Below are 16900 nucleotides of genomic sequence, written 5' to 3' on the forward strand. Positions count from 1 at the left end.
CCCTTGCTCTGTTGCTCAGGTTGCGTGCCCGCGGCCAGATCCACTTGCCAACAGCCTGGATTCACTGCTCTGAGAGAAGAGGTAAGACTGGCACCCTGCGGGCACGGGGGCTGTGCTGGGCATCCCAGGGTGCCCTCACCCTGCCCTAACCCCCTGTGCCAGGGAGCAGAGCCAGGCAGCCACGCTGCAGGCTGGCCTGGCACAGGTGCATGTGGATGACACCAGTCCCTGGGAGTCCCCAGATGAGGACACCCAGCTGCCCGAGGAGCACAGGTACCCCTGCCAGCTGTGCCTGGGCACAGGGTTAGGGGGTCTGCGCGGTGCCTGCTCCCTGCCTGACACTGCCCGCCCGCTCGCAGGGATCTCCTGGCCCGCTTGGCCGTGAAACCCAACTTCATCCCCACCGTCCACCCCGGGGAGCCCATCTTCTGCGTCCGCCTGGCACTGGCGCCCACCCTGGACACCTGTGGGCTGGAGCCTCAGAGCGCATTGGAAGGGTTCTTCCTGTGGTGAGCGCCAGGCACAGGGCAGGCAGGACGTATCGGGGTGCTGGGGGGGGGACAGGGGGTGCAGGCAGGGCCCCGTTCACCCCCCATCTCTGCCCCAGTGACTCGCCTGCCTGCCAGGCAGCTTTCGTCCGCAACGGGGGCCTCAGCCTGCTCTACCGCTGTGTGTCCACCTTCCTGCTGCCCGTCCTGTGCTGGCTCTTCCAGGTAAGCCACCGTTGCAGGAGGGTGCCCCCTCCTCTTGTGGCGCCACCCCGGTCACCCCCTCTTTGTTTTGGCAGCTGATGACCCTCTGCCTGGACACAACCAATGCTTCCAGATGCTGTGGGAGATCTGGCTGAGCACCAGGGATGAGCGCAGGGTGGGCACAGGGCTGCCTCGCCGGGGTGCCCCCCAAACCCTGCCGGCATGGTCCCTGCCCGCCCTCACCATCCCCTCGCCCGCAGGCGAGCCCTGGTGCCCCACTGTGCAGGAGATCAGCCAGGCTTTCATCCACCTCAGGGCTGACCTGAGCCCCCTGCGCCGCCGGCGCCTGCTGTCCCCTGAGCTGTGCCCCGCAGACAGGAGATGAGCCCTGGTGTGGCAGGCAGGAGGGTGCTGCCCACCCTGCCAGACGCCTGCCAACCCCTTCTGCTCCTTCTGGGAGCCTGGATCCGTCCTGCTCCCCAAGACAGGCGAGCCCCGATGCCACCAGCATGCAGCTCGGTGACATCTGCAAGGTGGGAGCCCGTTGCCCGTGCCAGGGATGCTACACCTTTGTTATCTCTGCCCTGATAATTGGGTGGGCAGCGCTGATGCCAGCTCCTGGAGGGGTGCCTCCTAGGGCTGCCACCGGCTGTGCCAGCGTGTTCCTGCCCCAGCGGGGATGTTGCCACAACGGTTTTCGGGGACTCCTTGGTGACACACGGCCTTCCACTTCCAGTTCCTGGCGCTGTGCGTGGTCACCCAGCCGTGCCGCTATGCCGACAGTGCCCGCCTGGCGCTCGTCAGCCTCCTCTCCTTCCTCGGCCTCAACCGGGCGCTGCGCTGCCAGCCCCTGCCCAAGCTGCAGCACCTCCTGCACTGCCTGCTGGAGGGCATCCAGGACTGGCAGGAGCAGGTACCCAGGGCAGGGGGATCCCCTCGCCCCGTGCCCGCCCTCCGCACCCCTCCCCGAGGGCTCTGCCCGTGCCTCAGCGCCTCCCTCTCTCCCCAGCTGCCTGCCCTCTGCCTGTCCCTCTGCCAGCTTTCTCAGCACCACCATAACCTGGTTGCCCTCATGCAGCTGCTGCCAGACCTCACAAGCAGGGGCAGGTACATCCTGGCCCGCAGCCGGGTGGGATGCCAGGCAGAGCTGGCAGCGATGGCCTGCCAGGCGTCCTGTGCCACCCGTGGCCCCGTGAATTGGTGATAGGGAGCCTGGTGGGAGCTGGCACAGCCCCTCAGCACCATGCCAGGGCCAGGTGGGCTGGGATGCATCTGCCTCTAATTCCTTTATTCCAGCCGGTTGTGCAGGCACAAAGCAGGCAGGATCCAGCTGCTGGCACCACCGCCCCTCACCACGTGCATCTGGAGGGCACCGGGGCCACGCCGGCACTCCAGCACTGTGTGGATGTCCCAAACTGGCACCGGGGGATGGCAGTGATGGGCACAGAGGCAGGGACGGATGCGTGGGCACACACTGGACCCTCCCTCATGCTCTTCCCCCTCTCCCCAGGGAGCTTTGCTGGCACCTGAGCCTTCATGCCATGGCCCGGCTGCTGGGGGAGCTGCCAGGCACTGTGCCACCCACCAGGGCGTACACGGAGGTGGACACACCAAGGTGGGACTGTGCCGGGGCTCCGGCACCCACCGCGGGCTCTGGCACGGGGTGCAGGTGCCCTGACACCTGCTCTCCCCACAGCTGCAGGCACTGGACTGGCTCCTGGTGCTGGTGCAGCCAGACACCCTGCGACGCCTGGTGCTTGCTGGGTCCTGAAGGAGCCGCAGGATGCTGACCGGGAGGTGGGTGCTCCCCTCACTGGGAAATGGGTGCCGTAGGGCACCCCCCAATGTGCCCTGTGCCCCTTTCGGTGAGCCCCCGTGCCCGCTCCCGCCTGCAGGCTTGCTATCTGAGCTACAGCCTCCTCCTCCTCGCCAGCAATGTGGTGGGCACCGAGCATCTGCCAGTGGAGCAGCAGGTGAGCACCGGGCCCTGGGGGGTACCCTGGGGGGTCCAAGAGGGGTCCACCGTGTCCCTGACCCCCCCGCCTGTCCCCACAGGGCCACCTGGAGCAGCTCTGTGCCCAGCTGGACCGGTATTTCGGGAGGGGGCTGCACGAGGGCACTGGGGTCCTCTTCCATGCCCAGCTGAAGGGCCTGGCCACCCTCCTCTACGTCAAGTGGCAGGAGATGCTGGTGTAGGGCGGGGGGTCCCCGTCCCCACCCCCCTACCCAATAAACACCCCTAGCTCCTCCTGCGCCTGCGGGTGTGTTGGGGTGGCCAGCGTTGGTGGCCATTGGCACCCCAAAAGGGTGCTGGGGTTCCTGACCCCCGTAGGCTGAGCCCAGGCTAAGCTGAGCCCAGGCTGGGCTGGGCCAAGCTGGGATGGGTTGAGCCAAGCCATGGTGAGCAGGGTTGAATGGGGTTGGGCTGGGCTGAATTGAGTTGAGCATGGCCAAGCTGCGCTGAATTGGGCTGGGCCAATTGGGCTGAGCTGAGCCGAACTGGGCTGAGCCGGGCTGAGCCAAACCAGATTGAGCTAAGATGAGCTGAGCCAAACCAGGTTGAGCCAAGCCTGGTTCAGCCAAGCTGGGCTGAGCTTGAACGGGGTTGAGATGAGTTGAGCTGAACTGGGCTGAGACAAACCAGGTTGAGCCAAGCCTGATTGAGCCAAGCTGGGCTGTTCCAAACTGGGTTGGGCTGAACTGGGCTGAACTGGGCTGAGCCAAGCCTGGTTGAGCCAAGCCTGGTTGAGCCTAGTTAGGCTGAACTGAACTGGGTTGAGATGGGCTGAGCCAAACCGAATTGTGCGGAGCTGGGCTGTGCTGAACCAGGTTGAGCCAAGCCAGGTTGAGCCGAACCAGGTTGAGCCAAGCCTGGTTGAGCCAAGTTGGGCTGAGCCGAACCAGGTTGAGATGGGCTGAGCTGAACTGCGCTGACCTGGGCTGAGCCAAGCCTGGTTGAGCCAAGCCTGGTTGAGCCAAGCTTGGTTGAGCCAAACCAGGTTGAGCCAAACCAGGTTGAGCCAAGTTGGGCTGAGCCGTACTGGGTTGAGCTGGGCTGAGCCAAACCAGATTGAGCAAAGCTGGGCTGAGCCAAACCAGATTGAGCCTAGCCTGGTTGAGCCAAGCTTGTCTGAACCGAACTGGGTTGAGATGGGCTGAGCCAAACCAGACTGAGCCAAGCTGGGCTGAGCTGAACCAGGTTGAGCCAAGCCTGGTTGAGCCAAGTTGGGCTGAGCCGAACTGGGCTGAGATGGGCTGAGTCAAACCAGGTTGAGCCTAGCCTGGTTGAGCCAAGCTCCGCTGAGCCGAACTGGGTTGAGATGGGCTGAGCCAAACCAGATTGAGCCAAGCTGGGCTGAGCCGAACTGGGCTGAGCCAAGCCTGGTTGAGCGGGGCCGAACCAGGCTGAGCTGAGCCTAGTTGAGCCAAGCTGGGCCAGCCGAACCGGGCTGAGCCGAGCCCTTTCCCCGCGGGGAGGCCGTGACGTCAGGGCCGGGGCGGGGCCGAGCGGAGCCGCGCGGCGCGCACCCACCGCCGCCCCGCGCCGCCGCCACCTCCTCCCACCGTCTCCCGCCGCCCCGGCCGGGCCGCTCGCCCCGCGCCACCGCCGCCGCGCCCCGAGGTGAGTGCGGCCTCCCCGCCCTAGCCGCCCCGCCCCGCCCCGCCCCGGTATTGTTGTGGCAGAGCCGCGGAGGCGGGGGGAGGAGGGGGAGGCGCTTTGTTCCTCCCGGTACCGGCGATCGGGACCGGCACCTCCGGCGGCGTCACCTCCCCCCTCGACCGGCACCGCTGCTGTGGGGGCCGGACCCCCCTCCGGTAACGGGACCCCCCCCCGCCCGGATCCGTCGGTGCACTGGGGCCCCCTCCGCCGTCGGTACAGGCAGCCGGTGCCGCCGGTGCCGGCCCCCCCGCGCGGGGCAGAGGGCAGCGTCGGGAGGTGCCCCCACCCGCGGGGGCCGGGTGGGCTCGTCCCGAGGGGCTGCGCGGCGCTGCGCCCCCCCCCCCCGGGGATGGCACCGCCGTGGGGCCGTGGCTCCCCGGCCCCCCACGGGACCCGCAGGCATCCAGCACCAAAACGGGGCAGCCTGAGGACCCCGGCCGTGCCTGGGGGACCCCGGTGGTGCCTGTCCCTGCTTTTGGCACCACGGCTGTGCCCGTGACACCCCAGCCGTGGCCAGCGGCACCCTGGCCGTGGCCAGTGGCACCCCAGCCGTGCCCGTGACACCCCGGCCGTGCCCACGGCACCCCAGCCGTGCCTGCGACGCTCTGGCCGTGGCCTCTGGCACGCTGGCCGTGCTTTTGTCCCCAGGGCCATGCCCGTGGCACCCTGACCATCCCATGGCACCCCAGCTGTGCCTGTGGCACACTAGCCATGCCCATGACACTCTGGCCATGACCATGGCACCCTGGCTGTGCCCATGGCACCCCGGCCATGCCTGTAGCACCCCAGCTTTGCCCGTGGCACCCTGACCGTGCCCAGGACACCCCCACCATGCCTATGGCACCCCAGCCGTGCCCATGGCACCCTGGCCACGACCATGGCGCCACAACCGTGCCTGTGGCACCCTCGCCATAACCATGGCACCCTGACCGTGCTCATGACACCCCCGCCATGCCTGTAGCACCCCTGCTGTGCCAGTGGCACCCCAGCCGTGCCCACGGCACCGCGGCCGTGCCTGTGACGCTCTGGCCATGGCCTGTGGAACCCTGGCTGTGCTTTTGTCCCCAGGGCCATGCCCGTGGCACCCTGAGCGTGCTCATGGCACCCTGGCCATGACTGTGGCGTCCCAGCTGTGCCCATGGCACCATGGCCATGCCCCTGGCACCCTGGCTGTGCCTGTGGCACCCTGACCGTGCCCACGGCACCCCGGCCGTGCCTGCGGCACTGGCAGCACCCCGCCCGTGCCCGCGGCGCCGGCAGCCCCCTGCCTGCGGCCCCCCACCGCGGCCGGGGCATCCCCCATTCCCACGGCAGCGGGGGGGCCCATTCCCAACCCCCCACCCTCCCGGAAATCCTTCCCCAGCCGGCGCGGGGCCCCCCCGGACCCCCCCGGCTTCCTGCTTCCCGCCGGGCAGGGCAGAACAATTCCCGGCCGCCCGCTCGCCCGGCCGCATCCTGCCCAGCCTGGGGGGGATGACACAGCGCGGGGCACCCCCCGGACACCGGGCAGTGCCGGGGGGTCCCGGGGCAGGGCGCGGGTGAGGTGGGGCTGCCCGGGTGGGGTGGGAAGCGGAAGGGCCCATTTCCTTCCCCGTGTCCCGTCCCCCCCCCCCCATGACTCGTCACGGATGGAGGAGGGATCATGGAGGGGGCAGCAAGTCGGGGACCCGCGTGTCATCTCCCCTGCCACTCTGCCACTGCGTGGGGTGCCCCCGGCCTCATGACGCACGGCCCTCAATACCCGTCTTGTCCCTGCGCCACCCGCATGACACTGGCTCTGTCGGTGTTGATGCCCTGTAACCCTAACGGGGGCCGGGCGTGTCTGTCCCCCCCCGCCCCTCCAGGCCCTGTGTCCCCCCTCTTCCCCAGCACCATGGCCCCCCGCCGGCTGCTGGCCCTCGCCTCGCTGCTGGCCCTCACCACCGCTGCCACCACCCCGGGGTCCCTGTGGAGCGCCGTGCCCCGAAAAACCGTCCCCTACGCGGGTGAGTACTGTGTCCATCTGTCCTCGGGGGGTCCAGGGAGAGGGGAGCAGGTTGGGGAAACTGAGGCATGGCAGGGTGGGCCCATCAATCCCATCCCTTGCTGACACCGGGGTGACGCGGTGGCTGTAGTTGTCCCCACCTCGGGCAGCTTCTGTCCCCCGCCAAGCTTGTCAGCACTGCGGGGATCCCCCCTGCATCGGTGGCCCCCAAATTGGGGGACTGCAGGAGCGGGGACACACACACACAGCAGTGCTGCCCTGCATCCCTGTGCCATGTCCCCTGTCCCCATGCCCTGCCGTTGCCCCCTGTCCCCATCCCTCTGCCATGTCCCCTGTCCCCGTGCCCTGCCATAGCCCCCCTGTCCCCACCCCTCTGCCATGCCAGCACCCCGAGATGCCATCCTTTTGCCATGCCAGCACCCTGTGTCCCCATCTGTGCCTCACGCTCTATCCCTATCCCTGCGCCATGCCAGCACCGGTGTCCCTGTCCCTTTGCCGTGCCCTGTGTCCTCATCCCTTGCCCCATTCCCCTGTGTGCTGGCATTGCCCCATGTCCTCTGTCCCTCCACTGTGCCAGCGTCCCCATGCCGTGTCCCCTGTGCCGTGCCCACGCCCGAGACCCCCATCCCTTTGCCGTGCCACCGTCCCCATGCCGTGCCCCCTGTCCCCGTGCTGTCCCCACGGCCAAGACCCCCATCCCTTTGCTCTGCTGGCACCCCACATCCCTGTCCCATCCCCATGCCTTGTCCTTGTGCCGTGCCCACTCCCAAGACCCCCATCCCTTTGCCGTGCCACCGACCCGTGGCATGCCCTGTCCTTGTGCCGTGCTCACGCCCGAGACCCCCATCCCTTTGCTGTGCCACCGTCCCCATGCCACGTCCCCTGTCCCTGTGCTATCCCCACGCCCAAGGCCCCCATCTCTGCTATAACAGCGCCCTGCGTCCCCGTCCCTTCCCTGCCCGGGGCCCTGGCACCTCCCCTGTCAATGGGGCCTTTCTGCAGGGCCTGGGGACGGGCAGGGGGGGTGCAGGGGGAGCACGGGGTCTCACCAAAGGCCGCTGTGTTCGCCTGGCACCGCCAGCGCCTGCTCTGGTGACAAAGAGCCCTTTGTGCGGCACTGGGGCCAGGGGGCTTCTGGGGGAGGTACCCTGGGGGTGCCAGTGGTGCCCACTTGGGGAGGAGGCGACCGCGGGGCCAGCGGTGGCCTCGCCTTGATGTCCCCATGTCCCCCGTCCCCCTCCCCAAACCCCGCAGAGCTGAAGGACGTGGCCAAGCGCTTCTCACAGGGGGGGGTCTCGCACTACCTGACGCTGACGCTGGACGAGGCCGAGGCGCTGCTCTACGTGGGTGCCCGTGAGGCCGTCTTCGCCCTGGCCACCGGCACCGTGGAGCTCAAGGCGGCGGTGAGGTCCCAGGGGACCCCAGAGTGGGGGGATATTTGGGGGGGGCAGGTGTGTTTCCAGCCCACTGATGCTTTTTCTGTCCCCAGATCTCCTGGGAGGCCCCTGTGGACAAGAAAGCTGAGTGCATCCAGAAGGGCAAGAACAACCAGGTAGGGGCACAGGTGCTGTGGCTGCAGCAGGGGGGTTACAGGGCACCCCAGTGTGCCCCTCCCACCCCCTAAAACACCTCTTCTTCCCCCCCAGACCGACTGCTTCAACTACGTGCGCTTCCTGCAGAGCTACAACAGCTCCCACCTCTACGCCTGCGGCACCTACGCCTTCCAGCCCAAGTGTACCTACATTGTGAGTGTGGCCCCTGGGGGAGCCCCCCAAAACCTGTCAGCCCCTGGTTCCTCCCTGCCCCTGGGGATGAGGTCCGGGGCAGACCGCCCAGACTTGGGAGCGTCATTTAGGGGTGTCCCTGTCCCTAGAGGTGTCATTCAGGGGCATCCCTGTGTGCAGGAGGGTCATTCGGGGTGGCCTTGTTCCCATGAGGGTGGTCCGGGGGTGTCCCTGTCCCATCAGAGGATTGTTGGGGTGTCCCTGTGCCCAGGGGGGTCATTGGGGAGTGTCCCTGTGCCCAGGAGGGTCATCCAGGGCTGTCCCTGTCCCAGAAGGGTCATCCGGGGGGTGTCCCTGTCCCCAGGAGGGTCATCCAAGGGTGTCCCTGTGCCCAGGAGGGTAGTTCAGGGGTGACCCTGTCCCCAGGAGGGTCATCTGAGGAGTGTCCCTGTGCCCGTGGCTGGTCTGGGTGCGGGGGGACGTGAACTGGGGAGAGGGTCAGGACCCCCACCCACTCCTGTGCCCCGCAGGAACTGTCCGGCTTCACCCTGGACCAAGTGGCTTTTGAGGACGGCAAGGGAAAGTGTCCGTATGACCCCACCAAGGGACACACCGGCCTCATCGTGGGTAAGTGGCACCACCGGCCACCTGCTGGGGTTGGGGGGGTGCCCACTGCACCCCTGCCGTCCCCCTCCCTAAACCCTTGCCTCGCAGACGGGGAGCTGTACTCGGCCACCTTCAACAACTTCCTGGGCACGGAGCCCGTCATCCTCCGCAACCTGGGCCCCCACTACTCCATGAAGACGGAGTATCTCACCTCCTGGCTGAACGGTAGGGTCGGGGGGACGCAGGGGGGGATGGCGCGGGCACCCCCCCACCGCTGGCACGGCGTTACCCTCCCCTTTCCGCTCCCTCCCTCCTCCACAGAGCCCCACTTCGTGGCTTCGGCTTACGTGCAGGAGAGCGCGGCCAGCAGCACTGGGGATGACGACAAGGTTTACTTCTTCTTCAGCGAGCGAGCGGTGGAGTACGACTGCTACGCGGAGCAGGTGGTGGCCCGCGTGGCGCGGGTCTGCAAGGTATGGGGAGGGGACAAGCCGTGCTGGGGACGCCGTCCCGGTGTGGCTTCGCTCCGCCGGTGAGCGCGGTGGCCCTGTCTTGATGCCGGCTGGGTGCCCAGGGGGATGTCGGCGGTGCCCGCACGCTGCAGAAGAAGTGGACGACCTTCCTGAAAGCTCGCTTGGTGTGCTCGGCGCCCGAGCAGCAGCTCCACTTCAACCGCCTCCAGGCCGTCTTCACCCTGCCGGGGACCGATTGGCAGGACACCACCTTTTTTGGGGTCTTCCAGGCCCGCTGGTGAGTGTGCAGGGACGCGGCAGCCCCGGGGTTCCCCGTTACCGGTGGCTCCCCCTAAAAACCTGCCCTGTCCCTTGCAGGGGGGACATGGATGTCTCGGCTATTTGCCGGTACCACATCCTGGAGGTGAAGAAGGCGTTCGAGGGGCCCTACAAGGAATACCGGGAGCAGGCGCAGAAGTGGGGCCGGTACTCAGATGAGGTGCCGAGTCCCCGTCCCGGCGCGGTGAGTGCCGGCACTGGGGGTAGGAGGGGAGAAGAGGTTGTGGGATCCGGCGGCGTGCCTGACAGTGCCCTCCGTCCCCAGTGCATCACCGACTGGCACCGCCAGAACGGCTTTGCCAGCTCCCTCGAGCTGCCCGACAACACTCTCAACTTTGCCAAGAAGCACCCGCTGATGGACGAGCCCATCCTGCCCCACCGCGGGCGCCCACTCCTCCTCAAGAAAGATGCCAACTTCACCCAGCTGGTGGTAGACCGAGTGCCCGGGCTGGATGGCGCTGTCTACGAGGTGCTTTTCATCGGCACAGGTACCCGCCGGGTTCGGGGGGGAAGCTGGGGAGGGGACCGTGGAGGGCTCCTGGTGTGGGGATGTCCCTCACCGCTCACTGTGACCTGCAGGTGACGGCTGGGTGCACAAGGCGCTGAACCTGGGCGCTCACATCCACCTGGTCGAGGAGCTGCAGGTTTTCGAGCCGGCACAGCCCGTGGAGAGCCTCGTCCTGGCCGGTCGGAAGGTGAGCGGTGCCACAGGGAAGGGGCTGGGGCCCAGGGTGTCACCTCGCTGTGTCACCTTGCCCGTTCTCCCTGCCCTCGCAGAAGCTGCTCTTTGCTGGCTCCCATTTCCAGGTGGCCCAGTTGCCCCTGGCTGACTGTGGCCGCTACCAGTCATGCACAGACTGCGTCCTCGCCCGGGATCCCTACTGTGCCTGGAGCCGCAACGCCAGCCTCTGTGTCCACACCGATGGCCTCAACAGGTAAGGGGGTTCCCCGGAGAGTGGGGGGACGCCCCGCCGTGGCACGGGGTCTCCCCCTCACCTCTGCCGCCTCCTCCCACAGGTCCCAGCTGGTCCAGGACGTGCTGAGCTCCGACACCCGCGCCTGCACCCTGCCGCAGGTGGCCAAGCAAGGTGAGACCCCCCCCAGCACCGTGTGGAGCCAGGAGAGGCGGGGACAGGGGCCCCCCCTTTGTGCCTCCCCTCCTGACTCGGCCCCTCTCCCACAGGGCCCATCACCCCCAAAAACGTGACGGTGGTGGCGGGCACCGACCTGGTGCTGACGTGCCGCTTGGGCTCCAACCTGGCCCAGGCGCTGTGGACCTTCGAGGGTCGGGCGCTGGCGGCCGAGCAGGCGCTGGTGCTGCATGACGCCCGTCTGCGGGCTCTGGTGGTGCCGGGAGCCGGGGCACAGCACAGCGGCACATACCGCTGCTTCTCGGAGGAGCAGGGCGCCCGGTTGGGCGGCGAGGTGTACCGGGTGGTGGTGTTGGCCGGCCCTGGGGTGCCGCTGGAGACGCGGGCACCGCTGGAGAGCCTGGGGCTGGTGTGGGTGGTGGCGGTGTGCCTGGGCGCCCTGTGCCTGGTGCTGGTGCTGGTGGTGCTCTCCCTTTGGCGGCGGCTGCGGGAGGAGCTGGGCAAAGGTGCCAAAGCCATCGAGAGCACCCTGGTGTACCCCATCGAGCTTCCCAAGGAGCCCCCCAGTCCCTGCTTCATGCCCAGTGCCACTTCCGACTTGGACGAGAAGCTCTGGGACCCGGCCAGCTACTACTACTCGGACGGCTCGCTCAAAATCGTGCCCGGTCACGCCACCTGCCGCAACAGCAGCCCCCCTGGCACCACCTTGCCGCCCAACGCCATCCCTGGGCAGCCCCTCCACTCGCCCACCCGCATCCACCTGGGTCCCCTGCGCGGTTCCTCCTCCAACGGCTACATCCGCCTGGCGCTGGGCACTGAAGAGCGGCCACCCTGCGCTGACCTGGCCGAGGAGCTGCGGCGCAAGCTGCAGCAGCGCCAGCCCCTGCCCGACTCCAACCCCGAGGAGTCCTCGGTCTGAGCTGCCGGCGGACAGCTTCCCCGCCGCCAAGCAGCCGTACCTACCTCAGGGCCTGGCCTGGCACCCACTGCGGGGACCGCTGCCTCAGCACCAGCACCCGACTTGGGGCTGCAGTATGGGCACCAGCAACCATTGGGGTGATGCCAGCGCCCATCTTGGGGACTGCCACACCGGCACCAGCACCCACCTTGGAGACTGCCAGCTCGGCACTGGCACCTATCTTGGGGACAAGACTGCCACCCTGGTGCCAGTACCCATCTTGGGGACTGCCACCCCAGCACCTGCCTTGGGGCCATGGCACTGGCACCCATCTTGAGCACCGGAGCTGCTCTTGGTCACCGCATTCACCTTCGGTACCATGTCCTGGACAAGGGACTGACCTTGGGGACTGCTACCAGGCACCGTGTCCTGCCCCGGGCAGCAGCCGCGGGATGGTTTTTTTGGATGATTTCAGAACCAATCGGGTTTTTCTTCCTGAGAAGTTTTCTAAAGCCCCCCTCGCCCCCCCTGGGGACCCCCCCCAGCCCCGGGGTGCTTTGTACCCCCTTGGCCCTAGCTGTAAATACCCCCCCCCGCCTGCCGCCCTCTGCACGCTGCCTGCCTGGGCCCCTTTTGTATAACCCCCGGTGTAATTTATTTGTTACCGAAATATATTTATTTGCTGTAAATACGTATTTTTACATTAATAATAAAAAGGAGTAAAAAAAAAAAAAAAATATATATATATATATTAAAAGCAAAGCCCACGGGGGCCGTGTCCGGTGGCCATGGTGGTGGGTGCAGGGAGGGTTGCGGGGCCCCCCTGCCACTGAGCTCATGGAAAAAGGCTGCGCTCGGGGCTATAAAAGGCCACGGCGGCGCCATTCCCAGGGCGGGGGGGCCGCTGCTGAGGCCTGGCCCCACGCCCGTGCCCCTCTCCCCGGATGCCGGGGGTCAGTGCGGGGCGCGGGGCCCCGGGGAGGCTCTGCCGGGAAGCCGGGCGGAAGCGGCAGCCGGGGTCCCGGTGGTGGGGCCTGGGAGCGGGGCCAGGGGCTGCCCGGGCCGTGGGAAGCGGGGCCGGGGCGGGGGCGAAGCCCCGGGCCCCATCGCGGGAGGGGGGGGGGGGGGGACGCGGCCCCGGCGGCGGGGTGCGCATGCGCCAGAGCCCCGGGGAGCGGCCCCGCTCGGCTCCTTTCGGCCCTTCCCGACTCCCCTCGGCTCCCTTCGGCCCTTCCCGGCCCGGCTCGTCCCTTCTTCCCAGCCCGGGCGATGGCGGCGGGTCGCCGTTCGGCACCCGGTCCCTGCTGCCCGTCGCGGGTGGCGGTGGCCAGCGTGCACCAGACCCTGCCCGAGATGGACTTCGAGCGGGGTCGGGCGGGGCACGGTGCGGGGGTGGGCGCAGGCAGGGCAGGGATCGGGGTGGGGTACGGTGTGGGTACAGGCAGGGGTACAGGCAGTGACAGGGCACGGGTTGGGGTACAGGCAAGGGGTACAGGCAGGGCACGGGGACGGTCTGGGCAGGGGGTGGGGTACAGGCAGGGGTACAGGCAGGGCAGGGTACAGGCAGAAACTGGGGTAGAGCAGGGGTACAGGCAGGGCCAGGGGAGGTGAAGGGTACGGGCAGGGCACGGGGACACTCCGGGCGGGGTGCGGGGTGCGGGCAGGGAGCGGGGGTCCGTCCCCGCCTGACGCGTGACCCCCGCTGCCCGCAGGGATCTGGTCGGCGGCGCGGGACGGGGACGAGCCCCGGGTGCTGCAGCTGCTGGAGCGGCGCGGGGAGCCCAGCCAGCCCGACCTGGCGGGGTACACGGCGCTGGTACGGCGAGGGGGGTCCGGGGACGGACGGACGGACGCCCCTGCCCGCACACCTGCCCACACCCCTGCCTGTCCCCCCTCCCCAGCACTACGCCAGCCGCAACGGGCACCTGGGGGTCTGCCAGCTGCTGCTGCAGTGGGGTGCCCACTGCAACGCCTGCATGCCCAGCGGTGCCACCCCCCTGCACTGCATCAGCTACTGCAGCCACCTTGCCGTCACCTGGCTCCTGCTAGCTCACGGTGCCAACCCGGCCACCGCCGACGAGGACAGCTGCACCAGCCTGCACAAGGTGGGTGGCGAGGCCGGGACGTCACCCCGCCGTGCCGCGGCGTTGCCCGTGCCGGCGATGACCGACGTGTCGCCCGCAGGCGGCTAAACAAGGCCACCGGGAGCTCTGCGCCCTGCTCCTGTGGTACAGCCCAGCGCTGGCTGGTGTCTGCGATGCCAAGGGCCAGTGGCCCCGTGACGTGGCCGACCTGGTGGTGCAGGACCTGCTGGACACCTGAGGGGGATGCAGCAGGGGCGCCAGGCCCATCTCCGATGGATAAACAACACCCCTGGTACTCGGCGCCGGCTCTGCCTCTCTGTCCCTTGCTCCCCCTGGTGCCAGCATGGGCTGGGGGTTGCCCCTGAGTGGGGCCCTGGTAGTAGTGGGGGGGGGGCACCATGCCATTTTTTGGCTGCCAACCCCTCCATTGACTTTTATTTCCTCAAAAAAAAACCCTAAAAAAGGAGCAAATAGTGTTTTGTTGAACCAGGAAGCATCACAGGGGGTGTGGTAGAGGACCCTGTCCCTGCGGGGAGTGTGCCGTGACAGGGGAGCCAAAACCAGGCTCCCAGCCCTGGGCTTGTGCCGCAGCCACCAGCTCCCAGCCCGGAGCGCCAAGGAGGTGGAAGGGCTTTGGCCCTGGCTCTTTGCTTCCCCATGGGATGGTTTGGCATCACCTGTGGCAGATGAAATAGCAGCCACTGAGCTCATGATGCCCGTGCCGGGGTGGCGGTAGAGCCTCCAAGCTGGGGAAATGCAGCAAGACACGCAGGAGAGAGAGAGACGCACGACTTGCATGCGGGGAGGAGGGAGCCTCATGGGGGGCACCCTGAATCTGGCGCCCTGGCGGCTGCTCTGCCTGGCCATGCCGTGGCCCGGCCTCAGCTGCTCACTGCTGAGAAGAACCGGAGATGGAGATCACCCCACCAGCACTCCAGAACCCCCCAGCCGTGCCCAGGACACGGTTCCCAGTTGGGCGTGGCTACTGGAGCAGCCATCACCGTCCCGGTGCCGTGCCAGCTCCCTACCTGGTGCGGTGTTCTGGTGGCTCAGGAGCATGGTCTGGCTGCTAGGGATGATTTTTGGTTCGATGCTGTTGGGCGAATCGGATGGATTTGGAGTCCTGGAGGCCACAAGGGCACCGAGGTACTGTGGCCACGTCACCTGGGCGGAGAGCGGGTCAGTGCCACGCAGTATAGCCACGGTCTGCCAGCAGTGCTGGGGATGGCAGGAGACCTGCAGGCAGCTCGGCATGGGGCACGGCCTTGCCAAAAAGCCAGGTGAGGCAGGGGCAGGCTCCCAACAGGACCCCGAGGGATGGATCCAGCCCCTGCCTTGACCAGCTGCAGGTTGGGGAGCACCTGCACGCTGTAGTTGGGGCAGTATGAGGAGCAGCTCGCGCAGTCGGCGCAGCCCGGCTGCCGATCCTGGCAGCTGCGGCACCAGGTGGACGGGTGCACCGCGGACGGCGTCGGAGAGCCAGAAGCTGCCAAAGAGCATCTCCCTTTGCACCCCAAAAAATGTCTGAGCGGGTCTGGTGCTGCCCCAGGGATGAGCCTGGCACTGCTAGCTGCTCTCACCTGCACGTAGCAGTGCCAGTGTGGAGACACGGTAGTAGGCGAAGGCTCCATTTTCAAACTTCAGTCCCTCCTTCCCGATCATCTCCATGTGGTCCTGCAGAGAGCGGGCAGCTTGGGGCAGGCAGAAGGGAGGGCTGCCTGTAGTCTGAGGGGCACGGGAGGGCCTGTGGCACCAGCACAGCTGCCCCTCAATGCACCCTGAAAGGGGGAGAGAGTACCCAGCACCACGCAGATGTCATGGCAGGACCCTGGAGGGGACACACACGGGGCTGATAGGCCACGGCTGGGCCGCTGCACACCTGGTGGCACATGGTGCCATCCCCGCGCCAACAGTGCTGTACCTGCAGGATGAGGATGAAGTGGCTGAAGGGATGGTGGTGGCAGTACAGGGAGCGCTCCAGGGTGAAGCAGTTGTTCTCGTTGAACTTCAGCTCCTGAATGATGCCAGGACGGCTCAGCAAGTGCAGCAGAGCCTTCTCGGAGACGCAGGTGGGGCTGAAGAGCTCCAGCTCTGTGGGGAGAGCGGCCAGCGTCAGCCCGGTGCCACCAAACAACCCCCCGTCGCCGTGCACAGGGACCCTCCAAGCAGCCTGGCGGGCAGGGTGAAGGCAGCCCACTCCTGCCTGCTCTCACCTGGTGCCAGGAAGCGCTGCACAGTCAGCAGGAGCTGCAGGGCGAGCTTCGCCATGGCGGCACCGTCGGCCCTCCACAACAGGAAGAAATCCTCCCTGCAGTGCTGCCGCAGGGGCCCGGTTGCTGGCACGTCCGGATCCCACCTGCAGTGGAAGAAAAAGGGGCAGGAGCACACGCTCAGGGATGCCACGCTCAGGGGTGCGTGGCTGCGACACCCCCTTCCCCGTCCCAGTTGCCTGACACAGGCTGTGCTCATCTGACACACCCAGGACCTCCAACTCCATCGCCTCGATGACGTCCTCCGGCGCCGCCAGCCCCGGCGCCTCGTAGCAGGGGTCTCCTTCGCCCTCGTTCACCTGCTGCACGGCGGCCAGCTGGGGCTTCCCCGCAGGCGGGAGCGGAGGAGCTGGGCGGCGGCCCCGGCCGCGCTCACCTCTCCTGAGCTCCTGGCGGACGGCGCCGAGCTTGGTGTCGTCGAAGACGAAGCGGACGGGGCGCCCGCAGAAGCGGGTGAGGGGGCTGAGGTCCCCCAGGCTCCACCAACGCCAGGTCACGGTGGAGCGCCTCTACCAGGTGGGAGCGTTCGCGCCCGCAGACGGGCGCTTGGACCCAGCCGCTGCCCAGGACGGCGGCCATGGCGGCCAAGTCCATCACGGCGCCGGCCTCCAGCAAGAAACGCCCCTCCAGCGGCCGCAGCACCTCCTGGGCGGGGCTTGCCCCCGGGGAGAGGCGAGGGGCGGCCGGGGCCGGGGCCGCCGCCCCTGGGAGCGCCCCGGGCCGCTCCCGCCGCCAGGCCCAGCGCAGCGCCCGGCCCGCCGCCGCGCCCCGCCCACCGTCCTCCGAGGGAGCCAATCGGCGGCCGCCTCGCCCTCTGTCGCTCCGCCTCTCCACGGCCTCCCCTGCCACGCAGCCAATCGCCGGCCGCCGCGCGCCCCGCCCCGCCGCCGTTCCTCTTCGCGGACAATCGCCGCTGTCCTACCTCTCGCAGTGCAGCCAATCACCGCACTCTATCCCCTCCGGGGGCGGTGCCTCACCGCCGCGCTGTAAACACCACCAGGGAAGGATTTAAAGGGGCCGCGTCCTATGGCGGCGGCGGCCCCGGGAGCCCCCCCCCTCGCCGGTAACCGGGACGCGCCCTCCGCGGCTCCCCCGACCC

The 16900-nt window shown here is 68.1% G+C and overlaps 2 protein-coding genes and 1 long non-coding RNA gene across 3 annotated transcripts; 2 read left to right on the top strand and 1 right to left on the bottom strand.

The window, feature by feature from the left end:
* The first annotated feature begins 4214 nt into the window (after positions 1-4214).
* SEMA4C (semaphorin 4C) lies at positions 4215-12089 on the top strand. The gene is made up of 15 exons (XM_087762892.1): positions 4215-4314; positions 6198-6338; positions 7592-7740; positions 7827-7889; positions 7984-8082; positions 8592-8688; positions 8776-8892; positions 8989-9140; positions 9242-9417; positions 9498-9642; positions 9724-9946; positions 10038-10153; positions 10236-10393; positions 10476-10546; positions 10642-12089. The coding sequence occupies exons 2-15, from the start codon at positions 6227-6229 to the stop codon at positions 11466-11468; spliced, it is 2505 nt and encodes an 834-aa protein (XP_087619018.1). The 5' UTR covers positions 4215-4314; positions 6198-6226; the 3' UTR covers positions 11469-12089.
* A 627-nt stretch (positions 12090-12716) lies between these two features.
* Positions 12717-13800, top strand: ANKRD39 (ankyrin repeat domain 39). Its single transcript, XM_087762854.1, has 4 exons — positions 12717-12816; positions 13160-13263; positions 13349-13552; positions 13632-13800. Exons 1-4 carry the CDS (start codon positions 12717-12719, stop codon positions 13767-13769), a joined length of 546 nt encoding a protein of 181 aa, XP_087618980.1. The 3' UTR covers positions 13770-13800.
* A 759-nt stretch (positions 13801-14559) lies between these two features.
* On the bottom strand, positions 14560-16557 carry LOC148055068 (uncharacterized). The gene is made up of 3 exons (XR_015705929.1): positions 15453-16557; positions 15112-15205; positions 14560-14695 (listed from the first exon to the last, which is right to left on the bottom strand). It is a non-coding gene; the product is annotated as an uncharacterized LOC148055068 (long non-coding RNA).
* Positions 16558-16900: the final 343 nt, after the last annotated feature.

The sequence above is a fragment of the Nipponia nippon genome, unplaced genomic scaffold (genome assembly GCF_047370975.1).
Source record: "Nipponia nippon isolate SJK-2023a ecotype South Korea unplaced genomic scaffold, ASM4737097v1 scaffold_27, whole genome shotgun sequence".
Classification (NCBI taxonomy): domain Eukaryota; kingdom Metazoa; phylum Chordata; class Aves; order Pelecaniformes; family Threskiornithidae; genus Nipponia; species Nipponia nippon.

Excerpts from the sequence above, each read along its gene's own strand:
- SEMA4C (XM_087762892.1), top strand. The coding sequence starts at position 6,227 with ATGGCCCCCCGCCGGCTGCTGGCCCTCGCCTCGCTGCTGGCCCTCACC. Across the intron at positions 8,083-8,591 it reads AGCCCAAGTGTACCTACATT|GAACTGTCCGGCTTCACCCT; the intron begins GTGAGTGTGGCC and ends TGTGCCCCGCAG. Across the intron at positions 8,689-8,775 it reads ACACACCGGCCTCATCGTGG|ACGGGGAGCTGTACTCGGCC; the intron begins GTAAGTGGCACC and ends CTTGCCTCGCAG.
- ANKRD39 (XM_087762854.1), top strand. The coding sequence starts at position 12,717 with ATGGCGGCGGGTCGCCGTTCGGCACCCGGTCCCTGCTGCCCGTCGCGG. Across the intron at positions 12,817-13,159 it reads CGAGATGGACTTCGAGCGGG|GGATCTGGTCGGCGGCGCGG; the intron begins GTCGGGCGGGGC and ends CGCTGCCCGCAG. Across the intron at positions 13,264-13,348 it reads TGGCGGGGTACACGGCGCTG|CACTACGCCAGCCGCAACGG; the intron begins GTACGGCGAGGG and ends CCCCCTCCCCAG.